This window comes from Melospiza georgiana, chromosome 20 (genome assembly GCF_028018845.1).
Source record: "Melospiza georgiana isolate bMelGeo1 chromosome 20, bMelGeo1.pri, whole genome shotgun sequence".
NCBI lineage: Eukaryota > Metazoa > Chordata > Aves > Passeriformes > Passerellidae > Melospiza > Melospiza georgiana.
The window spans coordinates 2,994,738-3,021,598 of record NC_080449.1 but is presented as its reverse complement, the minus strand read 5'-3'; the positions used below and the strand labels follow the sequence as shown (position 1 = coordinate 3,021,598).

Genomic DNA, 26,861 nt, shown 5'->3' with positions numbered 1-26,861 from the left:
CAGCAGGTCACAATTTCCATCACTGTCTGTCACCAGAGCTCCCCATACTCTCAAAAAATAACGTGGTCCAGCACATCAAGCACAGAAAGCCCTGTGCCATTTGGGTTTAACAAAAACACTCTCAAGATGGGCTTGGAAATCAGGACACAGCTTCTCATTTCATTCTGACACTAATTCAGTGGTGCAAATGTGAACTCATTCCTCAGGCTCCCTCTGCCTCCCTTTGGGGCTGGCAAATACTGGGGGGGGTTTGCTGTTTGTGGGTTTCAATGGATGGTTTGGAGTTTTTGGCTTTGCTTTTGTTGGTTGTTTAAAATATGAGTTCACACCTAAGATGCTGCTAGGAAAATAATCATTTTTAGTAATAAATTACCAAGAGAGAGAGGGGAAAAGATGAAAAGAGAACAATCCCTTCCAGGACCATTCTTCCAGCTCTGTTCCTGAACCTCACCCACCACCAATTCCCTCAAGTGCAGCCTGTGCACAGTGTGCCTGAGGTGCCAATAATCTGAATCCACCTAAAACAGCTTTGTAGTATCCTACAGCTTCAGCAAATGCAGTAGTCATGGTTTGACAAAACCACAAAACCACAAGGAATTGGTAAAAAAAATCCGCATGTTTAAAAAGGCAGAGCAAAGCAGCCTTAATGTGGAGGGTGCAGTGACATTCAGTTGGCTTTGGAGCTGCCTGATAACATTAATACTGATAAAGAACAAAAGCCTGACAAGTGTAATCCTGATAGTTCCCTTTGTGTGATTCCTTTGAGGATTACACAGCAATTAAAGATTTCTAACAGTGCTACATTTCCAAAGGACAATGCAAAAAAAGCCATGGCCATTTAGCTGTCTTAATTAGATAAACAGCTTAACATCTGAAAATATTTAAAATGTCTTATTTCTAAGAATGTAAAAGATGATTTCCTGCCCAGCAGGATCAGTGTGCTGCAGCACTGGCAGCTGAGGGTTCTTTTCTGCAGTTTCTCCCTGTGTTCCAAGAGTCAGTGCACATAAATGCCTTTCTGCACTTGTTCAGCACTTTCTGCACTCAGAAGTCATGGTGTGCAGCCCTCCTGACAAGAGGAACTTTCTGGTTGCTGAAGAGAAGCAGAAAAGGTGCTGAATTAATCAAAACATGGCTGCAGCTTCCCCCCTCAGCAGGTATTTTGGAAAGGTGACTGGTTTTGGGTCAGACCCTGCACACAACATGTCCTGGGAGGGGTTATCAGTGAACCCAGCTTACACCACCTAAAAACCCAGCTCTGGAAAATATCTGGAGTTAACTCTGAGATTTGTCTGACATTCAGGCATCTCCCCAGCACCACAATCATCCTTCAGAACTCAATGAAGACAAAGGTGGCCTTGCATAAAAACCTCATTGCATTGAAGGTTCCATCCCCTGCAGATGTTTGAAGTGCACAAACAACTTCAATCCAGCAGCAGATTACTCTGAGGAATGGCTCTGATGGGTTTGTTGCCTTCTCCTCACCCACTGCTGTCCTCCCAAGAGTGCAAAAAGCAAAGGACAGCCACCTCAACACAGGCCTGGAGTTGTGACCCTGTGCTCTGAGAACCTGCCCTGCAGTTTCGAACAAACCAGGGGAGAACTGCCCCAGCCTCAGCAGCACTGCCAGGAACAGCAGAACCTCAGAGCCCGGGCCAACATCTGCTATTGATAGGCACAAAAATCAATTTAAAAGGAATCCTCTCTCACACACAACAAAGGGCTAATGAGATCGAGAAAACAAGAGTAAAAACTACAATTTCCAGAGGTTAATCAAGATCAAAACCAAAGCAGCAACATCAAGAAAAGAACTGAGAGACTAAGATAAGCATTTTAAACAAGTAGCTGGTGAAGAGAAGCCCTTCCACTCCATCAACACACAAATGTCTCCTCTGACCTCCTCTGGGATCACCCAGGGCATGGCAGAAATGATAATAAAATAAGAAACATGACCCTTTAGCTGGTAGATAAAATTCACATTCCAACATTTTTCCCTATGTGCATCTACAGCAATGGACCACCAAATTAAAAGATTTCTCCTAAATGAGTCAAATCTTAGTCTCTTGAAAGCAAGACTTATGTCAACTGTATTTCAGCAGGGAGGGAATTATTTAACAGATCCATCATTGTCCTTTAAAAATTCCTTGGAAGTTTCTAAACTGAGCTGTGACCAGATACAGTGATTGGAGCTGCCCATCAACAGGGCCAGCAGCAGCCAGTGTCCCTCCACAATGTCTCCCTGAGAGTCAGGATCCTTCTCCCCTGACAGAACTGTCCTTGTCAGCTCCTCAAGCAACTCCCCAGGGAAGGAAACTTCAGTTTCTAGTCTGCTCTTCTCCCTTGCACTGCCAGACCTCAGGAACAGATGCCATTGAGTCAGTGCAGGGAACAAAACATTTTGAGGCACAAGTTGAGCCCCGGGAGCGCAGGCACACGCTTGGAAATGAACATCCTGTCTGGAAGGCTTCATCCTGCACTGCTGGGCTCCTGCAAGCAGCAATGGCACAGCCTCATCTCCTATGCAAATGACACATGGCATTTTAAAGTTCTGACACAGAGACACTAAACAAAAAGCCATGGACTACAAGGCTCTCTGTTTGCTTGGTGCTCACAATTAGGGGTGACACAGGAGGTGTTCAGGGAGGATCAAAGCCACCAGTTCACCAAAAAAACCAATTATCAGCACCAACTGCTGCTTTCATTCCCTGCAAGCACCCAAAACCCCAATTATGTTAATGTCAGGGAAAAAAAAACCCAACCCTTCAGCAGGTTTTTAAAGGTTTATAACAGATTCTGCAGAAGGGGATAAACAAAACTTTTAAAAAGCAAAAATATCGCTTTGCTAATGCCCTCTGAAATAATGCTGGCATTCTTCACAGATCCTCCCCCATGTTTGCAAAAGGCAGCCAGAGCATGGAGACACTTCCAACAAATGGCAGAGGGAGTCAGTGGGGCTGGGAGCTGTGGGCAGGAAGGAGATGACAACGTCCACAGAGCCACAGAAGTCTCCAACGTGATTCATGTCACAACGTGGATCCAAAACAGGGACTTGTGAGCTTTAGGCACAAACTGCAGGGGTATTTCTGTATCCCTGCCTGGGCACTCACAGCAAACAAGGCCCTGCTGCAGCAAACACAGCTCAGTCCTTCCACCAACCCACCTCCTCCTTCCTGCCCAGAGAAACAGCTGGGCCAGCCTGGAAAAACCTGCACAGAGAGGTGAGGTTTAGGCCATTTCCTAGAAACACTGAATTGTAAAAAAGCTTGGGTGGGAAAGGACCTTAAAGCCCATCCAGTGCCACCCCTGCCATGGCAGGGACACCTCCCACTGTCCCAGGCTGCTCCCAGCCCTGTCCAGCCTGGCCTTGGGCACTGCCAGGGATCCAGGGGCAGCCACAGCTGCTCTGGGCACCCTGTGCCAGGGCCTGCCCACCCTCTGAGCACCATCTGCTGCCCTGCCACTCAAAACTGCTCTCAGAAAGTAGAACAGGTCTGTTTTTAACCTGGGAACTCTGCAAAACTCCAGGAGCTTGACAGTGAAAAGCTGCAGAACACCACAGGCAGAGGAAAGCAGGAAAATGCCTGGATGTGACACTGACAATCCCTTCTTCACACCCCAAAAGGCTTCACACCATTGTGATTAGTCACAGAAGATGTCAGCTTTAGTTCCTGTCAAACCATGTCATTTTACCTTTAATGAAGTATCCCAAAGAAATTTAAAAAAACAAATAAAAATTGTGTTAGAAGCACATGCCAGCAGTGACCTGCTTCTCCAAACACAATCCCAAGCCAACACAATCCCACTGAGTGTGGGAACAGATTTCTAAATCCTGTGGAAATATCAAATATGGGGCAAGCAGCAGCCCAGCCCAGCCCTGTCTCTGCTGGGAGCAGCACCAAAACTGCCTCATGGACCCCACAGACAAAATTTTGGATCAGCTCTCTAAGGGGAGCCTCAGGATCCTTCCCCTTCATTCCCATAAAAAGGAATTTCTTCCCATAGAACTAATCCCAATTCACACGGCTTCAGAGCTATGCTAATTCTGCCTATAAACAGATACATTTTCAGTGCTTAGTTTTCAGCTCAGAAAGCAGAAAAGGGCCTGAACAACAAGCTCAGAACTTCAGAAATCTTCTGATTTTAAATATAAAAATCAAACAAGCCACGCATATTTATGACTCCTATTTCTGCTGTTAGGTCTGAGAAACAAAACTAGGTCTGAGAAACAAAAAACGAACATAAGAGAGAAATTAAATATGGATAAATACAACAATTCTGAAATGAACAGTTGCTTTAATAGCTATAATAATTACACACTCCCTGAAAAACCTGACAAAGCTTCGAAGTCAGCTCTGCTAACTCTGAGGAGGTTAGACCACTCATTTCCAGGGTGAGGCTCATCCAAACTGGCTCCTTCTGTGGCACTGAATTTATTCAAATCCCCAGTTAGGGCACATTCCTGCAATTATTCCAGCCCAAATTTAACAGGCTGGAATAGGAAAGGGGAGGAAAGTAACCCATGGCACAGAAGAGCACTGGGCAGGAATGAAAACACAACCTTTTTTGGGTTTGTCTTTCTTTTCAACCCCATTCGCCAAACGCTACAAAAACTTCCCCGTCTGAAAGAAGCCTCCCATATTTTCAACTCTGGAAGCCCTAAAGCTGCCTGAGGGATGGGAGCAGCACTGAGTGTGTCTGGCAGGGAGCAAACCCCATTTCCCAGGGCCAGGCCCCTCTCACCACTCCGATGAGGTCCCCCCGGCCGTACTCCCCGGTCAGGTGCTTCTTGCCGTCGTCCATGCGCAGCACGGAGCGCAGGCGGCCGTTCAGCACGATGTACGTGCAGTCTGACTTGTCCCCCTGCCTGCAGGGACAACAACAACAGCATCAAGGGATGGCACAGGCTGAACAACAACAGCATCAAGGGATGGCACAGGCTGAACAACAGCAGCATCAAGGGATGGCACAGGCTGACTTGTCTCCCTGTAGGAGCGTCAGGGGGTAGGATGGTGGGGATGGATGGAGAGCAGAGATCTCTGGAGTCAGGTCTGGAACTTGGGGTTTATTGCACAGGGCCTGGGTGCAGGGCCCTGCTGGGAGCTGCCAAACACAGCTCAGAGCAGGACTGAGAGAAGAGAGGGGGAGAGAGGATGAGAGGGTGAGAGAGTAAAAGCGTAAGAGAGTGAGGTTCTCGTTACAATACAATAAATCTTCTTCTGTGTTGAATATTCTGATTCTCACTAACCAATCCAGTACAAGATACAAATCCTATAGCATTTACATACACCCTATAAGAATCATTACATCACCACACTGTGTTACATTTTAAACCCTAAAAACTCCTCTTTGGGCCCCTTCTGCCAAGCTGTAGGGTCTGCTCTGACCCTTGGGCCTGTCTGCAAGCAGAGGGTGTTGTTCCATCAAAAGGGGATCACCTTCAGCTGGCCACACCATTGTTTTCCATTGTTCAGTAATTAAGGTATCTTAAAGCTGCTCTCATTTCAATCTCGCTTATAGTTTCCATATTCTCAAAATCTTTAGCCAGGCAATCATATTTATAAGGCTTTCCTGTTTCATCTTCTCCAACATCTCCCTGCCTGCAGGGACAACCAACCAGCATCAAGGAATGGCGTCACATTTCTCTTCACAAAGAAAATCACAATTCTTCCCAAGAATATTTCTGGGTTTCACATTCTCTGAACTTCAGAGAAATGGAAAACAATTCTTATCTCATTTGCTGTGCCTGTGTTGTGTCAAAGTAGAATGCAATGTGGAGATTGTTTACCCAGAGTGATGGTGTTTTGTTTCCTTGGCCAATCAGGGCTGTCCTAGGGTGACGTTGTGATGTTTATATCCCCATTCCTGTGTTCTGTTTATGCTGGATATCTGTTCTGTGCCTTCAAGACTGGCTCTGAAGAGTGAAAGTTTTGTTTTGGTTTTGTTATCAGCTGCTCCCCCACGGCTGGTGGGACACAGAGACAGGGCAGTGCATGGTGCTGCTTTTGCTTTTTGCTTTGCTCTTGCTTCTGCTCATTAGTTAGTTTAGCTAAGCAATCTGAATTTTCCCTGGACTGTTTTTCCTTTCCCTCTTTTGGACCTACTCAAACCTGCTCCAGACTGGGCCCTGGGAATACCGAGAGTTTGCACCTTGTGGCTGCAGCAGCTGCCCCAGCACAGGAGGGACTGAGAACAGAGTGACCACCCCCAAGAAAGACTTTGTGAATTTGTCATCTTTGTCAGAGCAGTGACAGAGTGGTGTCAGCTGGTATTGTTCATTCTGTGTGCTGGGGGTGCTGTGCCTGTTAAACAAACAGGTACTTTCCACTTCTCTCTGAGGAATTCTTCCCAAACCAGTTGCGGGGAGAAGCCGTGTGGGTTTGCTTTCTGGAGGGGCCCTTTTGGAGGTTTTCTCCCAAATTTGCCCTAAACCAGGACAAGGGCCAAGTGTGTGTGTGTGTGTTGGGACTGTTGGCTGCCACTCACAGGACTCTGTGCAATGGTGTGCAGTGGAGTGCTTGGCAGATTCAGTTTAGATGTAATGTTATATAGTACAATATAATATAGAATAATATAGTATAATAAAGTAATTCATTAGCTTTCTGGTAAGATGGAGTCAAGTGCATAATTTCTCCCTGCACAGGGGTCATCCTTTTGATAGAGTCCCTGTTCAGCAAATACATGTGGAGGTTTTGGATAAGTTGGTGGTTTTTCTTTGCCTGGCGTGGAAGATGCAGGGAAGTGTTTAATTGATATCTAATGAGCAAATGAGAAATGAAGCAAGAACTTGTTAAAAGGTGACTGGAAATGGGTTTAATGTGTAAATGCACAGGCTGTGCACAGGGAGCTGAGATAAGGAGTGACAGGATGAGGGGGAATGGTTTCACACTGCCAGAGGGCAGGGCTGGATGGGATATTGGGAATTAGGAATTGTTCCCTGTGAGGGTGGGCAGGCCCTGGCACAGGGTGCCCAGAGCAGCTGTGGCTGCCCCTGGATCCCTGGCAGTGCCCAAGGCCAGGCTGGGCAGGGCTGGGAGCAGCCTGGGACAGTGGGAGGTGTCCCTGGATGGGCTTTAAGGTCCTTTCCAAGCCAGGGCAGTGTGGGGTTCCATGGCAGGGCATGACCAGGGTGTGAGCAGGCCCCAGGGGACAGCACAGGCTCATTGCTGCTACTCAGGAGCTCATTCCCACTGCAAGCTCAACGTGGATGAGCAGAGGAAATTCTGCAGGTCAAAGAGCAAGACCCCCAAGTGGCTCCAGATTTGGTGCACACACCTTTCTCCACCAAGAACTTTTTTGCTGGCACAATTAGGAGTGCTGCTGGGAATGTCACACTTCTGGTGGTGGAGTTAAACAAGGCATTCCAGAAGATTTTAACAAGATATTGACAGCTAGGAGTGTTTTGATGCACAGAGTAATCCAAAACTTCCATTGGCATTGGTGCTGCTGGTATGGTTATGAAAATTACAATTATACAGATCATGTTCTAATTAAACTGTTACTCTCCCACCACTGCAGCAACCACATAACAGCTCAATTGCATCCTAGTACATATCCATAAAAATAAGTTTTCCCAAGGTAACTTTTGCCCCTTAAACACAAAATTCCTATTTTCAATTTACTGCTGAATAAGCCTAACTGAATTACCTTTGAGTTTGGCTGTTTGTTTCAGAAAGGCTGAAAACCTCTGAGCAATAGATCTTTGAACCCTCAACAATGCAGAAACTACCACCAGAACATGGAACTGTGTCTTAATCAATTGTATCACTTAAAAAGCTTGCCAAAACAACAGAAAATATGAGGAATAGTATAAAATAATTTAGCAACATGTAGAGACAAGAGATTGAAGCAATGTTGAAGGGACTGCAGAAAGAAAATAATCTCAAAATAGGCAAACAAATAAAACAAATGGAATGGTTGATAAATACAGCCTGAGGTTCTCAATTTACACATCCCCAAGGGAGCACAGCTCATGAAGCAGGAAAATTTCAACAAACACACAATTTTGTCTACATCTCACCTGTAAACAGCTCGTCCAGCCTCCACCTCCATCCAGTCCAGGGCGAAGTCAATCTGCCTGACAAAGGGGGACATTCTCTTCACAACACTGTGGGCCACCCCCAGCACCACACTGGGCTGCTCCCTCATGATCCTGAGGAAAAAACAAAGAGTTACTGAGCCTCCCCAACGGGAACAGCAGCCCACATGTCAGAGCTCAGTGCATCCCTCCGGGTGTCCAGAGTTGCTGAGGACCCCATCAGGGGGCTCAGAGACCCTGGCACAGAGCCCAGAACACCTGGGGATTTGATCTTGACCCTTGGAGCAAGTTACCAGCTTTGTATGAGGACATGAAAGTCACACAGGTTTGAATGGTCTAATAACAAAATGATCACAGGGTGAAAATGTAGATTTTAGGATTTTTGGTATGGGGTTTATGGGGACAAGATGGAGGAATCTGGGCGTGTCCAGCCTTTCTTCTTCTTGTTCTCCATTTTCTGCAGTGCTGTTGGCACTTTGGGATTGGTTTAGAGTAGAAGTGCACTGTCTAACACAGGTGATAGGTATTGGGAATTCAGTGTAAATACGGTATAGGTAGTTTGTAGTATAAAAGGACAACACAGAGTGCCTGTGGCTGCCCTGCTGAGCAGATCTCAGCTGGGCAGAAAGAAAATTTTATAGATAAGAATTAATAAACAACCTCAAGACCGAAAAGTGAAGAGTCCAGACTCGTTCTTCAGCTGCATGGGCTGGAGCAGAGACATCCTGCACATCTGGGGCAGCAATTAACAACCAAAACCTGAGACCCACGGGCACCACATCCCAGAGCAGCTGGGCAGGAATTGCCAGCCCTGCCACCACCACTCTCACCAGGCACTCTGACCAAACAGGGGCTGCCCAGCTTCAACCCAGCCCAAATAAATGGCACTGAGAGCTGGCACTGTCCTAGAGCAGGATGCCAGTCCTGCTGTCTGCCCCAATTCCCTCTCCCAGTGCAGCAGGATGGGCAGGAGCCATGTGAGCTCCTGTGTGACCGTGCTCACAGGGGTCACAGGATGAGGGAAGAGATGAGGATCTGACTCCATGTTTCAGAAGGCTTGATTTATTATTTTATTATATATATTATATTAAAGCTATACTAAAAGAATAGAAGAAAGGATTTCATCAGAAGGCTGGCTAAGGATAGAACAAGAAGGAATGATAACAAAGGTTTGTGGCTTGGACTCTCTGTCCGAGCCAGCGGACTGTGATTGGCCATTAATTAGAAACAACCACATGAGACCAATCCCAGATGCACCTGTTGCATTCCACAGCAACAGATAATCATTGTTTACATTTTGTTCCTGAGGCCTCTCAGCTTCTCAGGAGGAAAAATACTAAGGAAAGGATTTTTCATAAAAGATGTCTGTTGTGTATGAACCACTCTCCTCATTTCCCCTCGCACAGGTCCCTCCTGACTCAGGAAAATGTTCATCCTGTCCTCAGCATCTTCCCTCCCTGCTGCTCTGCCCATCTCAGTCCTTTGCTCGTGCTCAGTTTCCCCCACATATCACATCAGAATCTTTTTATATGTAAAGTCTGAGGTGCTTAAAAATAAAACACCTGCTCTGCATTTCAAATATTCCCTTTTCCCTCTTGCAAAGACCACAAAGAGCTGAAATATCTTCTATTAAAGCTCCCCATCTTCACACTGAATGTTTTTAGTCATGCTTAAAAGTCTCTAATAATAAAGACACCATATAATTCAGTATGTTCCTCAAACTGAAAAACTGAGAAGGTTGTGCCAGGACAACCTCAAACTCCACAGTGACTGTGAGGCCTAGCAAAAATCTCACAGACACCTGGGAATTGCTCAGGAATGTCTAATTTCTCCTTCTTTTTAGACTGAAGCTTGCTTCACCCTGTCAGTGTGGGAGTGAGCACTCAAATACCTCCTGAAGCACTCCCAGGGGTGAATGGATCACACACATGTCAGGCTGTTCTGCCTGTTAGGGCAGCTTGTCTTCCCTGTGCAGCACCAAGGGCAGACTATTAAAAAATAGTTATTTCACAAAAGAAGTCAATTTGAGTCTGCAGCCCCAGCATGAGAAATGCACACAGAAAGGTGAGGGAGCTGCAGGAAACCTGCTCATGGACAAGCAGGGTCCTCCAAGCCCCAGTGTCCAGCCTGGCCTTGGGCACTGCCAGGGATCCAGGGCCAGCCCCAGCTGCTCTGGGCACCCTGTGCCAGGGCCTGCCCACCCTGCCAGGGAACAATTCCCAATTCCCAATATCCCATCCATCCCTGCCATCTGGCACTGGGAGCCATTCCCTGTGTCCTGTCCCTCCATCCCTTGTCCCCAGTCCCTCTACAGCTCTCCTGGAGCCCCTTCAGGCCCTGCCAGGCCACCCTGAGGTCCCCCCAAAGCTTCTCCTCTCCAGGTGCACAATCCCAGCTGTCCCAGCCTCTCCTCCCAGCAGAGCTGCTCCATCCCCTGATCCCCCTGGAGCCTCCTCTGGATCTCTGCAGCAGCTCCAGCTCCTCCCTGTGCTGGGCCAGGGCTGGGGCAGCTCTGCAGGTGGGGTCTCACCTGGGCACAGGCACAGGGGCACAATCCCCCTGCCCTGCTGCCCACGCTGGGCTCAGCCCAGGGCTCAGGGGGGCTCAGGGCTGGGGCAGCTCCAGCTCTCACCCCCAGCACCCCCAGCTCCCTCTCAGGGCTGCTCCAGGGGCAGGAATGCCAGGAATATCCAATTTCTCCTTCTTTTTAGACTGAAGATTACTTCATCCTTCACCTGAAACCTCCTGAGGATCGTTGTTCAGTTTTTTACATCCAGGTTCCCTTCACAAGGAAGGTGCCAGATTGGTAAGAAAATCTCCTTTTTGTGTTCTCTCTGAGCACAAATCATGTCAACTGTGGATCTAATCTCACCCTAAATAGCTGAGGAAGAGAGAAAGGTGTGGAAGGAGCACTGCCACTCCTTGTTCCCTAACTGGATTACAGCTCTTGTGGACCACTGCAACCCTGCAGAATCACAGAAAGCCCAAGCAGAGATCCACAGTCCATGACTGACAACACAAGCAGACTCCCCAGGAGCTCTGCAGTGCCTGGGTGGGGCACAGAACCTGCCCTGGAGTCTCTCCAACACCAGAACTGTCCCTCCTTGGGGCCACTGCTGCAGCCAGAGCCCCAGAGCTGCAGGGACTGTGGGGCAGTAATGCTCTCCTCACCCAGAGCTCCAATTCATGCTTCTGCAATAATGGAGCCTAAAACTTCAGTCAAAAGCCCTGGAATTGAAAGAGCAGAGATCCACAGGCACATATCCCTATTTCATGTTGAACTCACCCTACTCACACACCCGCACTTGAATGTCTCCATGGTAAATTAAACTGAACACTTGCTCTTACATTTACAACACATAAAGATCCAGCAACAAACACCATTACCAAAAAGCAGGACAGCTTTTCTCTCCTGACCCTCTTCTCTGGCCCTGATTTTTCTATGCCATCCCAGCCAAGATACCAACAGACACATAGAAAACACCCAGCCCTATCCTTCTCAGCAGATTCAAAAGTTAAATAAAGCCCCTAAAAACTCCTGGATGGTTTAGCTCATTGGTTTTACTCCACATGCTTATTTAGCCCTCAAAGTCTCTTCCCACACAGGCTGTCTGCTGTCATCAATAAAAGCCATTTACTCTTTTCCTCCCTCATAATATGTATCTTAATACTTAATGCATCCAAATACAAACTAACAGCTTCATTATTTCCACCTGGAGATCTCTCATGTCCCTCAGCTCCATGCAGCTTCCACAAGAGAATTAACACAGAAGGTGAGACCCACCCTTATGCAGGAGAAGAGAAAAGAGGTTTTTTTCCCCCATTATCAGCCCAGTTTCCTTCCTCTCACGTGGGCATTTACATCCCTGATCTTCTGTTTGGCACAGGTACTGGGAAAATTAAAATCCAAAGCTCTGCACTACAGAGGTTTCTGAAGGGACTTTGAGGATTCTTTACTAGAAAGCTCACCAAGTGTAACAATAAGGGCTAAGCAGGTTCTGTGAAAGTCTGGAGCTTCTGCAGATATTCTTGGGGATGTGGCTGCAATGGGATTTTCAGCTTAGCTGGCAAGACCAAATAAAAATCAAAGCTTTCCTGCTTCTCTGGCAAGTGCATATGATGAAACCTCTGAAGTGTGAAATTTACGGAAGCAGAAAATGTGAGAGAGCCACTGGTAGCACAGATCCTGAATTTATTCCGCCAGGAGATCCTGGTGACAACTTGATTCCTGATTCCAGGAGCTGCCCACTGAGAGCACTGCAGGCACATTCCATGGAATCAGCCCTGGATTCAGCATCACCAGCTTGAGCCACCCCTGGGCCTGCACTCTGCATCTACAGCCAGCAGCACAAAAAAAGGAGAAATTCCACTGCCCTGGAGTTTCATGGGAAAGATTTAATCCAAAACTCAACTCTCCACCCCAAGATCCTTCCATTGCTGTGCTCTTTGCCTCATGACAACCACTGAGCCCTTTCTGCTTCACCCTCTCATTAATTATTGAGAAAAAACACAGAGTGTTCCACAGAGGAAAAGAGGAAACACATGTGACAGGAAAAGAAGAATGAAATTTTGGAGAATAACAGGAGTTTTTGTCAAATTTCACCTAGTCTGTAAGTTAAGAGAAAAAATGAACAAATTAAGATAAAAATAATTCCTCTGAGATTCCAGGCAAAGGAGAAAGCTGAACATTGTGGAACTATGAACATAGAATTTACATTAAAATGACAAAAAGAACTACATCCTATTTTATTAACAAGTTTTTCTTTCTCATAGAATTCAAAGCAAAAATGAAGCACCAGAAGAAACCTGATGCTTTTCAAAGCCCTTCTCCAATGTCACTTTTAAATATGGGCCCAGAAGTGCCATAAAGCCTGGGCTTCAGGACAAATTGTGAAGATGAAATGCTGGAATATCACAGAGCTTGTAAAATTGAGAGAACAGATAATAGACTTTAAAGGAGAAAAAGAAAGATTTGGAAAGGACCCAAAAATAATGATGAGGTGATAGATTTATGGGTCTTGATCCCTGACTGGTAAGGGGTTAATGGGAGCAGAAAGGTAATCTGGAATTAACAGGAGGTAATTCAATTCTTGAGAGAGAAGAGAAATCTCAGGAAAATGAGCTTCAGTAAAAGAGAAAGAATCCAGTCCTGAGTAGCAAAAAAACAAGGGGAAAAAAAAAAAAGAGGAATAGGTGGAATCTGCCAGGCTGGCTGAGACAACAAAATGAAATTTGAAGCCAGAAACAAGCAGGAAAACAACAGCAGGAAAAGACAGAGAGAAAAAGTGGCTGTTTAGGAGAAATAGCCTGGAACCACATGGAATGGCACAAGTGGGAAGCATCTCTCAAAAATTAGGCCAAAGAATTGACAAGCACCTCAGAGCCTGGGAAGAACACAGCTCATCAAGCAGCACCTGCTGAGCACAGCAGGTTCAGCTCCACAGCCTCTGCCTGGGTGGGAAAACCAAAATCCCACAGAAATCCCACAGTGAGGATGCTGGGACAGAGCTGGTCAGGAACACAAATAGCAACAATTGCTTAGAAAGGAGGAGGTTGTGCAGAGATGGACATCACAGTGGCCAACAAAACACAACAAACCCCCAGAAGTGCTCTGTGTAACTCAGGACTCATGGAACATTCCAGAAGCTGGAAAAGGAGATTGTGCATTAGACACAAATGATGTCTGTGAACTAATTCTAACTCTAAATGACAAGATCACAGAATAAATCAAGGGCATTAATCATTATTATTGGCAACAAGGCTAACCACAGCCATTATATTGCATTTTTAATTACCTGTATTTCCTTTTAAACATTAAATCCCAAATCAGGTGCTACTTCCAAGGTCCAGGAAGGAACCTGTCTTGTAGGGGAATTATTCTCTAACCTGTTCTATAAGTGAGCATTAAAACCCCACAGTTACACCCACAACAATCACTCATAACACACTCAACTCCCTGGCTCTGTCTGGGAACAGAACTGGGGAGGTTTTCCAGCAAAAAGGAATAATTAATCCAAGACAAAGGGCTTGGCCAAAGCAGCAATTAACCAAGCAAAGTGCAGGCTCTGGGCAGATTTTTTCATTTGAATTATGAAGTATATGAGAAACTTGGGCCATAATTCCCACCCCACTGGGTTAAGTGCTCTATAGGCCTTGAACAAAGATTTTTCTCTAAGCCATTTAATATTGTCACGTTCCCTGAATTGCTCCTTGCTGGAGTTAAACCACCTGAGAGAGGGACCACACTCCTATACCCACCCCATAAAAACATGGTTTGCTGTGGGATGCACCTGCAGCAGCACAAACATCCAACACTGGGATTAAATCCATGGCCTCACTACTATTGGAAAAGACCTCCAAGGTCATCAGGTCCAAGCTTTAACTGAATGCCTCCAGGCCCACTAAACCTTATCACAAAGTGCCACATCTTGGGTGTTCACACGTTTTTTGGAGCACCTCCAAGGATAGTGACTCCACACTGCCAGAGCAGCCTCTTGAGATGTCCAACTGTTCTTCCAGTGAATAAATTATTCCAAAAATCCAACTTGAACCTCCCCTGGCTGTTCCCTCTGCTTCTGTCCCTGTTCCTGGGAGCAGAGCCTGACCTGTCCCACTGTCCCCTCCTGTCAGGAGCTGTGCAGAGCCACAAGGGCCCCCTGAGCCTCCTTTGCTCCAGGCTGAGCCCCTGCCCAGCTCCCTCAGCCCCTCCTGGGGCTCCAGACCCTCCATGTCCTTCTTGCACTGAGTGGCCCAAAATTAACCCCAGGATTTGATGAGTGGCCCCTCACCAGCACCCAGCACAGGGGGACAGTCACTCCCCTGCTCCTTTGTTCAATACAGTAATAAAAATTCTTAAAAATACTTTAAAAATCCCAGATCTACGTATGTTTGAATGGCAGAACTCACTCATAGAAATGGGACTTGGAGATGGAGAGGAAGCTGCAGTCTCTGTTGGCCTTGATGGTGAAGATGAGGGGCTCCCCAGTGAGCACAGCCAGCTGCCCCACCAGCTCCCCAGGGTGGGTGATGAAGAGGCAGGTGTCCTCCTCAGAGTCAATCTTCCTCTGGTACACATGGAGCATCCCAGAGACCACAAAGCAGACATTGACATCCTGGAGCAAATGGGAGGGAAAAATAAAACAAAATAAAAAAATACCTCAATTAAAATCCCCCCCCCCCAGATTTTCAAAGCAATTATCCCAGTGACAGAGCTATCATGACCAATCTGTTTCCCAGAAAGCTCCCCTATAGCTTTTGAACAATTAGGTGGTAAAATAAGATACAATAGTGAATTATTAAAAGCAGGGTATGAATATTTAAAACTAAGCAGGCACAATATTGAAAAATGCATTTCTCTTTGGGTGGTTGTGAAAAATGAAGGCTGCATCCTGAGATATCAAGGAATAACAACAGAACTGGGAGAGGAGGAGATAATGGGGAATCACAGCTGCAGGATGAGGGGCATGGCAGGTCAGCAGGGCAGAGTCAGCAGGGCAACTGCAGCTGCCCATCATCTGCTTTGCTTAAGCTCCTCTATTTACACAGGATTATTATAAATGAAGCTTGTTAGATCCTAAACACACTTTGCTATCAACAAATAATGCTGGATTGGTTTTCTATGAGGGCTTTACTGCCACTGATGGCATCATAAAAGCCCAAAGTGCAGGGTTGAGAGGCTTCCCAGTCCCCAGAGCTCCTGAGGAAGATGAAGGATGACCCCACACCTTCCCACGAGGTCCATCAGAGCTGACAACACCCAGAGCCCCACCCTGGCTGTGCTGCAGCCCTGTCCTGTCAGCAGGAGGGCCCAGAGCTGGGGGGCTTCACCTCCAGAAGGGGTGGCTTGGGAAGGGACAGGTGGGAATGTTTTATTTCCATAAATGTGTATAAACACCTCCTGGAGGGGCACAGACTGAGCAGACTCACCTGATCTCCCTGCCTGGACAGCACAGTGCCAGCAGTGACCTGGTGCAGTGTCACTTTGCCATTCAGCAGGGCAGGATTCTGGAGAAGAAAAGGGTGGAGGTAAAATTTACTGCTCTGTGAACAGGTAAAGGTGCCAGAATGTGAGGAACCACCCAAATAAAGTAAGAACAACAGTTAAGACTATTTTACAAGTACTTGTATCTCTTTAAAATATGGCACCTATTTTTATAATTCTCTACCCACCCAATATTTCTTCCAGAAGAGGAAAAAAGGTGTGATTTAATTGATTCATTAAGGTGTGATTTAATTGATTCATTAAGGTGTGATTTAATTGATCTATTTGAATTGATCACATTTGGATTCTTAAGGATTTTCCATTCATCAATTTCCCCCCCAGACTCTTTAAAGGATCTTTAATGAAAAAAGATTTGTATCAGCTGGCATGAAAACCATCAAACATAAAGTTACTTTCAAAGGAAGGTGAAACTAGAGGAGATTCTCTGTATTAGGGAGTACCAGGACAGGATAATCCAGCACTGGCTGTGTCCCAGCCCAGCCCTGGGCACACAGCTCAGAGCTCATTTTCACACACACTGTCCAACAAAAGTTTCCCCAAGCTCATCAGCTCCTGTGCTCAGGCACACAACAGTGGGAATTTCACTCCCAACTGAAAAGCACAGGGGAGGAAAGATCTTCCCAAAAGCCACCCTCAGTTTAGACCCCAATCCCTTGCAATGCCAAGGAGATGAGCTGGCTGAGCCTAAAATTTCCTTTGATCCAAACATTGCTTTTATCACCACAATCCTGAGTGCACAACAGACACCCAAACAGGCACAGAGAGACTTTTCCTTCCATCTCAAAGAACTGCCCACACAATCTGGGGTCATGTGTGCAGCCAGGATCAAACCCTAATGCTTCAGGCCACCTTTGCTTTGGCATAACCTTCACTCAACCCAACAAATCACACAGTCACAGACTGGCTTGGTTTCAAAGGGACCTTAAAGCTCATCCAGTCATGGCAGGGACATTTACCACTGTCCCAGGTGCCCCAAACCCCAATGTCCAGCCTGGCCTTGGGCACTGCCAGGGATCCAGGGGCAGCCACAGCTGCTCTGGGCACCCTGTGCCAGGGTCTCACCATGCTTCAAATAAAGAATTTCTTCCTAATATTCAATGTCAGCCTGCCCTCCTTCAGCTTAAAGCCATTCCTCCTTGCCCTGTCACTCCATGCCCTCAGTCCCTCTCCAGCCTTCTTATAAACCACTCAGAAATTCAGCATTTTATCAGCACCCTGAAGGGGCTGGGGCACAAAGCAAGGCTCAGTTATGAGTGCACAGGTCAGGCTGAAGCAGTTCTGGCTCTCACAGCCTCCCTGGGTGCTTGGCTGTGCCTCAGAGGCAGAAGCACTAAAGCTGCACTCACAGGAGAACCAATTGAGCACAAGAGCAGAGCACAATGTGACCCCAGCCATCAAGTCCATTCCAGCAGGAAACCAGCACAGCAGAGATGTAAACACTCCACCAGTGTAATTGTTCTGCCAGGCTGGAATTGTTCTATTTTGGGGTGAAAAGAAATAGTGCAAGTGAAATAATCACAATTATTCTTTACACCTACTGCTGATAAAAAGAACATATTTTCATCAAAAATAGTTTTATTAAAGCCAATCTGTTTCATGGGAACATATCCAATGCAGAGAACCTGACAAGCACCTGTCAAAATATTTCAGTTCAGCAACAGCAACTCAACTAATTTCTATAATGTTTTTTCTATATTTAGACATTTATGGTTGTATAGTATTATCTATTCTCAAAGCCAAAGTTGTATCTCTGAAAGTGCCTCTCAGCAGGGGAATTCAGGCTCCTCCATGAGCTCTGCTTATCAAGAGCATTTTCAGGCTGCATCAGCTCAAAAAATAAAAAATTGCTGCCAAGATTTTCTTCATGTCTAAGACTACTTAAGTACTGGGATAGATTGTACTCAGGGCTGTGAGAGCCTCAGCATTGGAGATCTTTAAAGCAGCTCAGCCAAAAACCTGCCAGAAATGACTTGGCAGCATCTGACTGTGCCTCGGGCATGGCAGGGACTGAGTGACCTCAGGCAGAGCTTGGACTCCTCCTCTGCTGGGCAATCTCTGCCCCACGAACCAAGGAAAGAAATGACAAATGAAATCCATCCCGTCTCTCTCACATGGCTGAGACCAGCAAACCCCAATTCAGCACTGCACAGCCACAGGGTTTAGGGTAAAATCTACACTGAGCCCCCCAAGGAGGGAAAATAACAAAATAATTACCCCAAAAAGCTCCATTTCCCAGCAATGTGATACATGACTGCCATACATGATTGCAGCAGGAAACTCAACAAAGTTGCTCACAATAGCAAATTTAAGAAGCAACAAAGGTTATTTCTAGGTAACAAATTAGCTGGAGTTTATGGTAGGAAGTGAAAACACAAACCAGTTATAAACAAGTTAAATACAGCAATAATTAACTGGGACAAATAATATTTTTGCCAAAGGAAATTCCCTTGTAACTCACAAAGAAGAGATGCCAGCAACACTGCTTAACCCTCCTCATCATAGATAAAGCTGAAAACACACAAAAACTGTAGGAGATTGAAAACCATTCATGACAGAGATCCAAGGAATTCAAGTTACTTAAAACAAAAGAAAAAAAAAAGAAAATTTTAATTCTGATGTCAGATACCTAAAGGCTATTTGAAATAATGCCTCTCTTTCTAGAGACATTTATCCTCTCTCTCTGTCACATAAAAAAACCTCAACTAAACAATCAAAAAACCCCAAAGCTACCATCTGTCATCAAAACATCTCAATTTTATTCACTCTGATTGGCTGCTCTGAAAAATGACAATTTAAAATGCTTCCATCTTATTTTTTAAGAGAAGACCTTACAAGAATTCATTTCCTTTCATGTAAGCAGAGCAGCATTGAACACAAATACTTTGTACACAGTAAGATTATTCTTGCATTTCTTGTAGAAGAATCAACTTTTGTATTACTACATGGGAAAAAAATTGAGATTTCAATTTTTGACATTTAGCCACATCCCAACAGAATTTCATTTGCTTGTGAAAAACTACAGTGCTTGAAAATCCTACTTTATTTCAGCAGTATTTAGATCTTTATGTTATAAATTCTGCCTATTAGGAGCTGCATTTTAAGGATACTGTTGAAATCAACTTTATCTCTGAACTGCTACTTGGTAATTACTGAGAAATTTATTCTAGACTAAAAGAAAAGTGCTGTAATAAGGAGCTTCAGTAATCTTGGCATTTTGCTTATGATCTGATAGTTGGCTCAAGAACAGAACAGATGAAGTCTTACTCCTTCTGCAACAATAATTTATTCTAAAATAATCTGCAGCCTTTCATGAGGATATGAATGCCTGAAAAACCCTGAAAATGAACATAATGAGGCAGGTAAGGCTCCTGCAGCCTGAGAGACCTCAGATCAGTGAGGATGGGGAACAGGCACCTCCAGCCTCACAACTGGGAGCTGAAAGGCCCTGACAGGGATTTTGAAGCTGCAAGGGGAATAATTTTGGAAGTCAGGAAGGAATGCTAAAATCTAGAAGTAAAATCTTTTCAATTCTAGCTGGTGTTGTTTGCTGACAGCTCTGAAGGCAGGAGGAGGTGCAGCAGCTGTGCCCAGCCCCTGGCAGCAGCAGCAGACAGGAATTATTGCAGAACAGGCTGGAACAAACCAGGGCTGTCTGTGGCTGACTGAGACAGATGCTGAGCTTTCCCAAACTGTCTGAGCATCCACATGAACAGACACACCTCTGTAATGAAATGCAGCTGGAATGATGAGAACAATTTTCAATCCTTCTTACATCACCAAGTGTCTGGGCCTCTAGCTTGTCAGAGTGACCCCAAGAAGAGCTGGAAAGTCTCTTTTCCCAGCCTGGCACTTGAAGAAGGAGTCAGGGCTCTTCATTTCTCAGTCTCGAGGTTGTTTATTGCTCCTTATCTGTAAATTCTTTCTCCTGTCTAGCTGAGGTCTGCTCAGCAAGACAGTTCAGGCACTCTGCCTGCCCCCAGAGTGGTGTTATTTTTTTATACTAAAAACTACATGTGCAATATTTACAATTATTTTCCAATACTTATCACCTATGTCAGACAGTGAGCTTCTACTCTAAACCAATCTAAAAGTGCCAACATCACAGCAGAAGATGGAGGCCAAGAAGAAGAAGGAGAAAGGCTGGGCACACCCAGATCCTTCCATCTTGCCTCCTGAACCCCCATTCTAAAAACCCCAAAATCTTTTTCACTTTGTGATAAATTCACTATCATTCTGCTTAATTTGTCATGGCTTGCAGATCTTCATCTAAGGTTGGTAACTTGCTCCACGGGTCATAAGCAAAACCACACAGGGGCATTTTGGGCTCTGAGCCAGGGTCTCTGAGCCCCCTGGCAGGGTCCTGGCTGCTCAGGACAGACTGAGGGATGTTCTGGGTCCTGACAACCAAGGGGCTGAGCTCAGCAGGGATCAGGCACTGCCCCTGCCATGGGCACAGGATCCAGCTGGGAGATGCTGCCAGTGCCCCCAGGAAAGCACAGGGACAATTCCAAACCCAAACACCTCCCTAGGATGCAGTGCCACCATGATTCATGGGTTCAGCAATCACCTGGACCTTTAGATAACTTCCCACACTCGTGAGGGGGCAGGAATTGCACAACTGCTGCTTGCACATAGAGGGGAGATTCATGCTCTGCATTCCAGTCTGATCTCTTGAAATGGCAGAATAATTCAAATTTATTTCAACCCCTCTAATGACCTAAACAGGCTGTTGAGTAAAACATCCAGCCCATCTCCAGCACACTGAGGAGACAAATCCACTTTTCAGTTCCAGGCAGAATGAAATGAAAAGCAAAGCAAAGGCAGTTCCCCTTGCAATAACTCACATCAAGTTTCATCAGGGCTGAGAGGTCTCTCTTTGCTGTTTCCACAATGGCATCAATGTGTTTGCTGTTACAGGAGTCCTGCACAGCACTGTAATGGAAAACTGCTGAAGGAGTTTCTGTCACTGTCACTGTCTTCTTCAATATCGACTGCGAAGAGAAGGAACACATCAAGGATCAGGTTAAACATCAAAACTGGCACCTACCAAAACTGGCCTTTATCCTCTGCATTCTCTACCCACCACAACTGGTGGTCTGAAAAAAAAGAAATCTAGGTTTCCAAAAAAGCAACAGCTTCCTAACTTCATTATCCCTGCATTTTTCTGCACAGCCTGACACTTGAATCAAACAAAGTTACTCATCACAGCTTGTGGAAGGGAAGGAATGAGAGACTTCACAAACTGGGCTGCTGCCAGCTTGATGAAACTAAAACTTTACCAACCCTCTACACAAAGATGGAGGAAAAGATAAAATGCCTGTCAAGGTCACAGTGAGCAACATTTTCATTCCACATTTTAAGGTGCAGGTTTATAAATCAAGAGGGGTTTTGTGCTCTTGACTTCCTGGTCAGTATTTGTAAAAAGCAGACCACAAAAATAAAAACAGATTGATAAATAATGACTGGGAACCTACAGCTGATACAAGGTTTTCATTCCTTGTTGTAAAGGACCTCTCACAAATAGAGCATGGTCTGACAAATCCAAATAATCCATTTCATGAGTCAGGGGAAGAAAATACATAAAAAGCTGCAGCAGTGGCTTCCCATTGCTCACCAAGGGAATCTCAAAATGTGCAATAAAATGACTTGATGGCCACTAACATCTACTGAAACACCTGTAAGTTAAAAAACAATGACACAAAAACATTCAAGGCCAGGTTGGGTGGTGCAGAGAAGGTGTCCCTGGCCACGGTAGGAGGACTGGATCAGCTGGGCTTCAGAGGTGCCTTCCAACCCAAACCATTCTGTAAATCCAAATATCCCAACTCACAGAGAGCCACAAGGGCAGTGTTTTGCAGGCAGGAAGAAAACCTTTACATGACTGCAGGCAGAATGAGGTGAGGGAGGGCAGGAAGGGCAGGAAGTATCACCAGCTGGGGGTTATGTTCAAATCACCAACAGGACAGGACTGCTGGGGAACGTGCCTTGAGCTATTTTATTTTCCAGCACCACTCTCATTACATGGTTATGACAATGGGAAGATGCCAGCAGCTCACATCCCAGGCAGCAGACCAAGAACTTAATGTTACAACTTGTTGTAGCGTGTTTTTATGTTTTATAATGGTTTTGTCTTTGGATCTCCTTATTTTCCCTGGATGGTTTACCCCAAATTGTGTCCCCTCCCTCTACCTGTGTAATCCCTTTCCTTTGCTGAGATCATCCCCAAACCCCCACCCTCAGTCACTCAGCATCCCATCCCCTCCATCTAGAACGTTCTGTCCAGGACATGGAGTGATTAGCCAGAGGCCAGGGGTCAACCCTCCAAGTGTTTCTCCTTACCTTCTCCTAAATGTCCACTCGCCCGTATCCATCCCTTAATTTTTGTTATTGGTCAGTAAAATCTACTTGAGGTTTCCACCTCCCTTTAAATGTAACCTTGGCACCTCTCCCGGGGCTCTCAGCAGGAGGCCCCCTGAGATTGTAGAGGCTCCCTGGAACTCCTGAAATAAACCTTGGATTAACCCCTGCTAAGAGTCCATCCCTTCATCTTCCACCGTTGTTCCAGCATCTCCTCTGCTGCAGGTGATCAGCCTGGCTGCCCTCTGTCCCTCTGTACCCCTGGGGATCAGCCTGGCTGCCCTCTGTACCCACAGTGTAGCCATGATATTTTCTGAAAAATCCTTTCCTTAGGATTTTTCCTCCTGAGAAGCTGGGAGGCCTCAGGAACAAAATGTAAACAATGGTTATCTGCTGCTGTGGAATGCAACAGGTGCAGCTGTGATTGGTCTCATAGAGTTGTTTCTAATTAATGGCCAGTCACAGCTGGCTTGGACTCTCTGTCCAAGACACAAGCTTTTGTTATCATTCTTGCTTTTCTATTCTTAGCCAGCCTTCTGATGAAACCTTTTCTTCTATTCCTTTAGTACAGTTTTAATATAATATATATAATAAAATAATAAATCAAGCCTTCTGAAACATGGAGTCAGATCCTCATCTCTTCCCTCACCCTAAGGTCCCTGTGAACTCTGTCACATCCCCAGGGATCAGCCTGGCTGCCCCCTGTCCTTCTGTACCCCCAGGGATCAGCCTGGCCACCTTTGGTACCCCCCCAGGGATGGGGATCAGCCTGGCTGCCTTTGGTGCCCCCAGGGATGGGGACCAGCCTGGCTGCCTTTGGTGCCCCCAGGGATCAGCCTGGCTGCCTTTGGTGCCCCCAGGGATCAGCCTGGCTGCCTTTGGTACCCCCCCAGGGATGGGGATCAGCCTGGCTGCCTTTGGTGCCCCCAGGGATCAGCCTGGCTGCTCTGGTGCCCCCAGGGCAAAGGAGAGTGCCCCCTCCCCGTCCCCGCTGTTCACTGCGTCAGGGCAGGCCGGGGTTCCCTCAGTGGCTCCCCAGAGGAACCAGAACACCAACTCACTTTAGAAGTTTTTTGACCAATCCCACAAAGCAGATCCTGCCCCAGGATTCAGGCTGGGCCCTGGGAAGGGCAGACCCACCTTGGCCACGCCGGGGCTGCCGGCGGCGTCCTCGGGGGCCAGGTGCACCCGGGCCCTCTCGTAGGCCATGTCCATGTCAGACTTGGCACTGCTGGAATTGTCTGCAACACAAAGCAACACAGAAATCCTGCTGTGAGCACCTCCTGCACTGCAGCTCCTCACAAACAGCAGCTAGCACACCAAGGGAGCAACTTGGCACCTCCACGTTCTGGTTATTTCCCAGCTCCTTCTGACCTGGAGCTTGAAATCCTCCCATGGAACTCAGGTGTACAACACATCCCAGAACTCCCACACCCACTTTGTACAGGGTACAGTCATTATTTGGAGGTTTGGTGTGGGGCTTTTTGTCCACTGAGAATTGGCAGAGCACTGGAGAGAGGGAACTCTGATAACTTCAAACTTTGAGGTGTTTTTTATGCCTTTCTGCAAAACTGCCTGAGGTGCTGCTGCTGATGGTTCATTTCAGCTGCTGCATCTTATTTTCAATACTCCACAAATCCTTGAAATCCTTCATAGGGTTGACATTAAGTTTCAGGGGCCAATTCCTCATTGGTGAGAGCAGCTCACCCTCTGAGCTCATCTGTTGCCCACCTAGATGTTGATGGGTTTGTACAAAAGGTGGGATCTGCTGAAGAAATCTTATTTATTTTAAAAGCCTTTCTGGAAAAATTAAACATATTTTCTATTCAGTTCCACATCCTTGGAAGTCACAGTGCCAGGATGTAGCTGTCCTTCCTTTATCAATCCAGGTCACCTTTTATGCCCTAAAACCAGGCTCTGCTCAAGGGGAGGGACACAGGAAGAATATAAGACAGTTACTAAAACAACAGCTACAACAACCACAACAACAACAATAATAACAGTAGCAGTAAATCCACCAAATAATAATAACAATAACAACAATAATAATAATAACAGCAAATCCACCAAGTTTTCCTCACTGTTTTCAGGAAATTATTCTTAGTAATATTTTCACCAAACTAAAGAATTTTTTTGCACCCTATAAATTGCCATTTCATAGGGAGAAAATTATGATCAGCAACTTCTAAATGTCTTTCTACACAAAGCATTTTGCCCCTAAAAATTTCAAATCTTTTCTACAACTTGTCCAAATTGTGGTGCTGAAAGTCACATAAGAAATTCCCTTACAGTTCTCACTTAATTAATGAATTTGAAGTCAATGCTACTTCCATTCCTTACATCCCAATTTTAATACATCTTAATTACATTAAGACCTTGGCTGTCCCATGCACCTTCCAGGAACTTCTCTGAGTTAATCAATAATGAAAACATAACTGGGAAACTCCTCCTGTTTGAAAACCTTGAACAGGATTCCCACAGCCTAAAGATTTACAGATGAGTTTAAGAATCATGCAGAAATTGCAATTTCCCCTAACAAATAAAGCTATAATAATTTCAACCTTATTTCTATGCCTAATATACCTCCAAAGTAGACTATTCAGAAAAGTTTACATTTTCTTCCTTACACCTTTTACCTTCAGTCACTACATTGTTCTTACACTTTTGCTTTTTTAAGCAAATTGCTTTTATTAAAATTTTAAATTTTATTAAAATTTAAGCAATTTTTTACAAATTGCTGCTCAGGAATAAGCTGGACCCTTTGGAACAGCAATTGTCCCTCCCGAGTGGTAAATTCTGTCACCTAAAAAATTCAAAATTTTAATTCTGAATTCTTGCCCCACCTGTCCCTCTCAAGAGGCAAACACTTGAATTTGCCCAGGATTGCCACAAGCTTTGGGAATTTGGCTTTTGGAACCAGAATTTACCATTGTGAGCTGTGACCATGTGACAATACCACCCTACCATGAAGGGTGAATTCCATAAACTGAATTTCAAAAGCACAGTTTTTATTTCTGAAGGGTTTGACTCCTATCTCCCACCCCAGCCAGGCCAAGGGAAGAAGCTCACTGCCACAAATATTCACATCTACCTCAGAGTACCCTTTCCATGTCATCTTGAGGAAATGGCCTTGAGTTCTGCCAGGGGAGGCTTAGAATAGATATTAGACAAATCTTTTCATGGAAAGGGTTGTAAAATACTGGCACAGGCTGCCCAGGGCAGGGGTGGAGCCACCAGCCCTGGAAGTGTACAAAGGACACGAGGGTGTGACACCTGGGGACAGGGTTTAGTGCTGAACACAGGGTGGTGCTGCCTGGCAGTTGGACTTCAAGATCTTAAATCAAAAGATGTGCAATAAAATGACTTGACAGCCATAGCATCTACTGAAACACCCATAAGTTAAAAAACAATAACACAAAAACATTCAGGGCCAGGTTGGGTGGTGCAGAGAAGGTGCCTTCCCTGCCAGTGCCACACATCAGGGCTCTGGGAGAACAGCTCCAACTCTTAGGGAAAAAACACCAGAACAATAAAAAACAACTTCTATTTAAATTAAAAATAGAGTTAGGAAGACTTACTTCCAGGGACAATGAAGGGGTGAGGTTGTTACATCCAAAAGGCCCTGCTGTTTTATTTCTGCTTTCTAATTCCTCAGTCCCCCAGCCCAGATGCCTCCATGAATTAATTCTCTCTTTCTCCACCCAAAGTTACTACACTTATAAAGCAGAATAGCCTGAGCTGACAGAATTTATTCCCTCATCTGCTATGCTTCAAGCTAGATAACTACACAAAAAACCAAACAGATTACAGCCAGCCCCAGGAGCAACTGAGGCAGAAGTGTTTTCTCCCAAAGCAATTTTTAGCAGTGTTTATTAATTCTAACAACAAGCAAATCAAGGAGATGTTGAGATAACAGCACTTCTATGACTCTAACAATTTTCTCCTCTCTGAATTAATAACAAACATGATCAATATTCCATGGAGTCTGAACACACAGTAAGCAGTGGAATAGAATCTGAAGCACTATCTTGATCTTTTCATTGCAGACATCAAGACACTTTCTGTGCAAGCTAAACAGTGAGAAAAAAATCAGCTCTGTTAACTGAGGCAAATCATAATTACCCAATTAGATATGCTGCTTCTGTCAGTAAAAATTAGCTCTCCCTATCTGCTAAGCTCTGTGTACCTTGGCATAACTTCTATGACACATAAAAGGAGAAAGGAAGGACAAATGGACATACCCACTGAGAGGTTTGCAGGGATCCTTCCATATTAAAGCTCCTAAGAACACACAGGGACTGTTACTGAAATGTGTCAGGGCTGCACAGGCAGAGCTCACTGAACTGCCTCATTTACCTGGGGAAGGGGCTGTGTTCAGGGCAAGGATTAATTAATTTATCACTGAATCAAGTCTGCTGGTGCATTTTGTAATTCCCAGTGTAAAACAACCTCACACACGTGAAGATC

General features: G+C 45.5%; 1 protein-coding gene across 2 annotated transcripts in view; it reads right to left on the bottom strand.

Annotated features, from left to right (window-relative positions):
* Nucleotides 1–26,861, bottom strand: part of PNPLA7 (patatin like phospholipase domain containing 7) — a 136,390-nt gene that overhangs the window by 88,078 nt on the left and 21,451 nt on the right. For both annotated transcript variants that reach the window (XM_058038390.1, XM_058038391.1), the window contains exons 13-18: nt 23,535–23,635; nt 20,882–21,028; nt 15,962–16,039; nt 14,942–15,147; nt 8,018–8,149; nt 4,741–4,864 (exon numbers count right to left, since the gene is read on the bottom strand). In XM_058038390.1, coding sequence (XP_057894373.1) covers nt 4,741–4,864; nt 8,018–8,149; nt 14,942–15,147; nt 15,962–16,039; nt 20,882–21,028; nt 23,535–23,635 — 788 coding nt within the window. The remainder of the gene's footprint in view (nt 1–4,740; nt 4,865–8,017; nt 8,150–14,941; nt 15,148–15,961; nt 16,040–20,881; nt 21,029–23,534; nt 23,636–26,861) is intronic.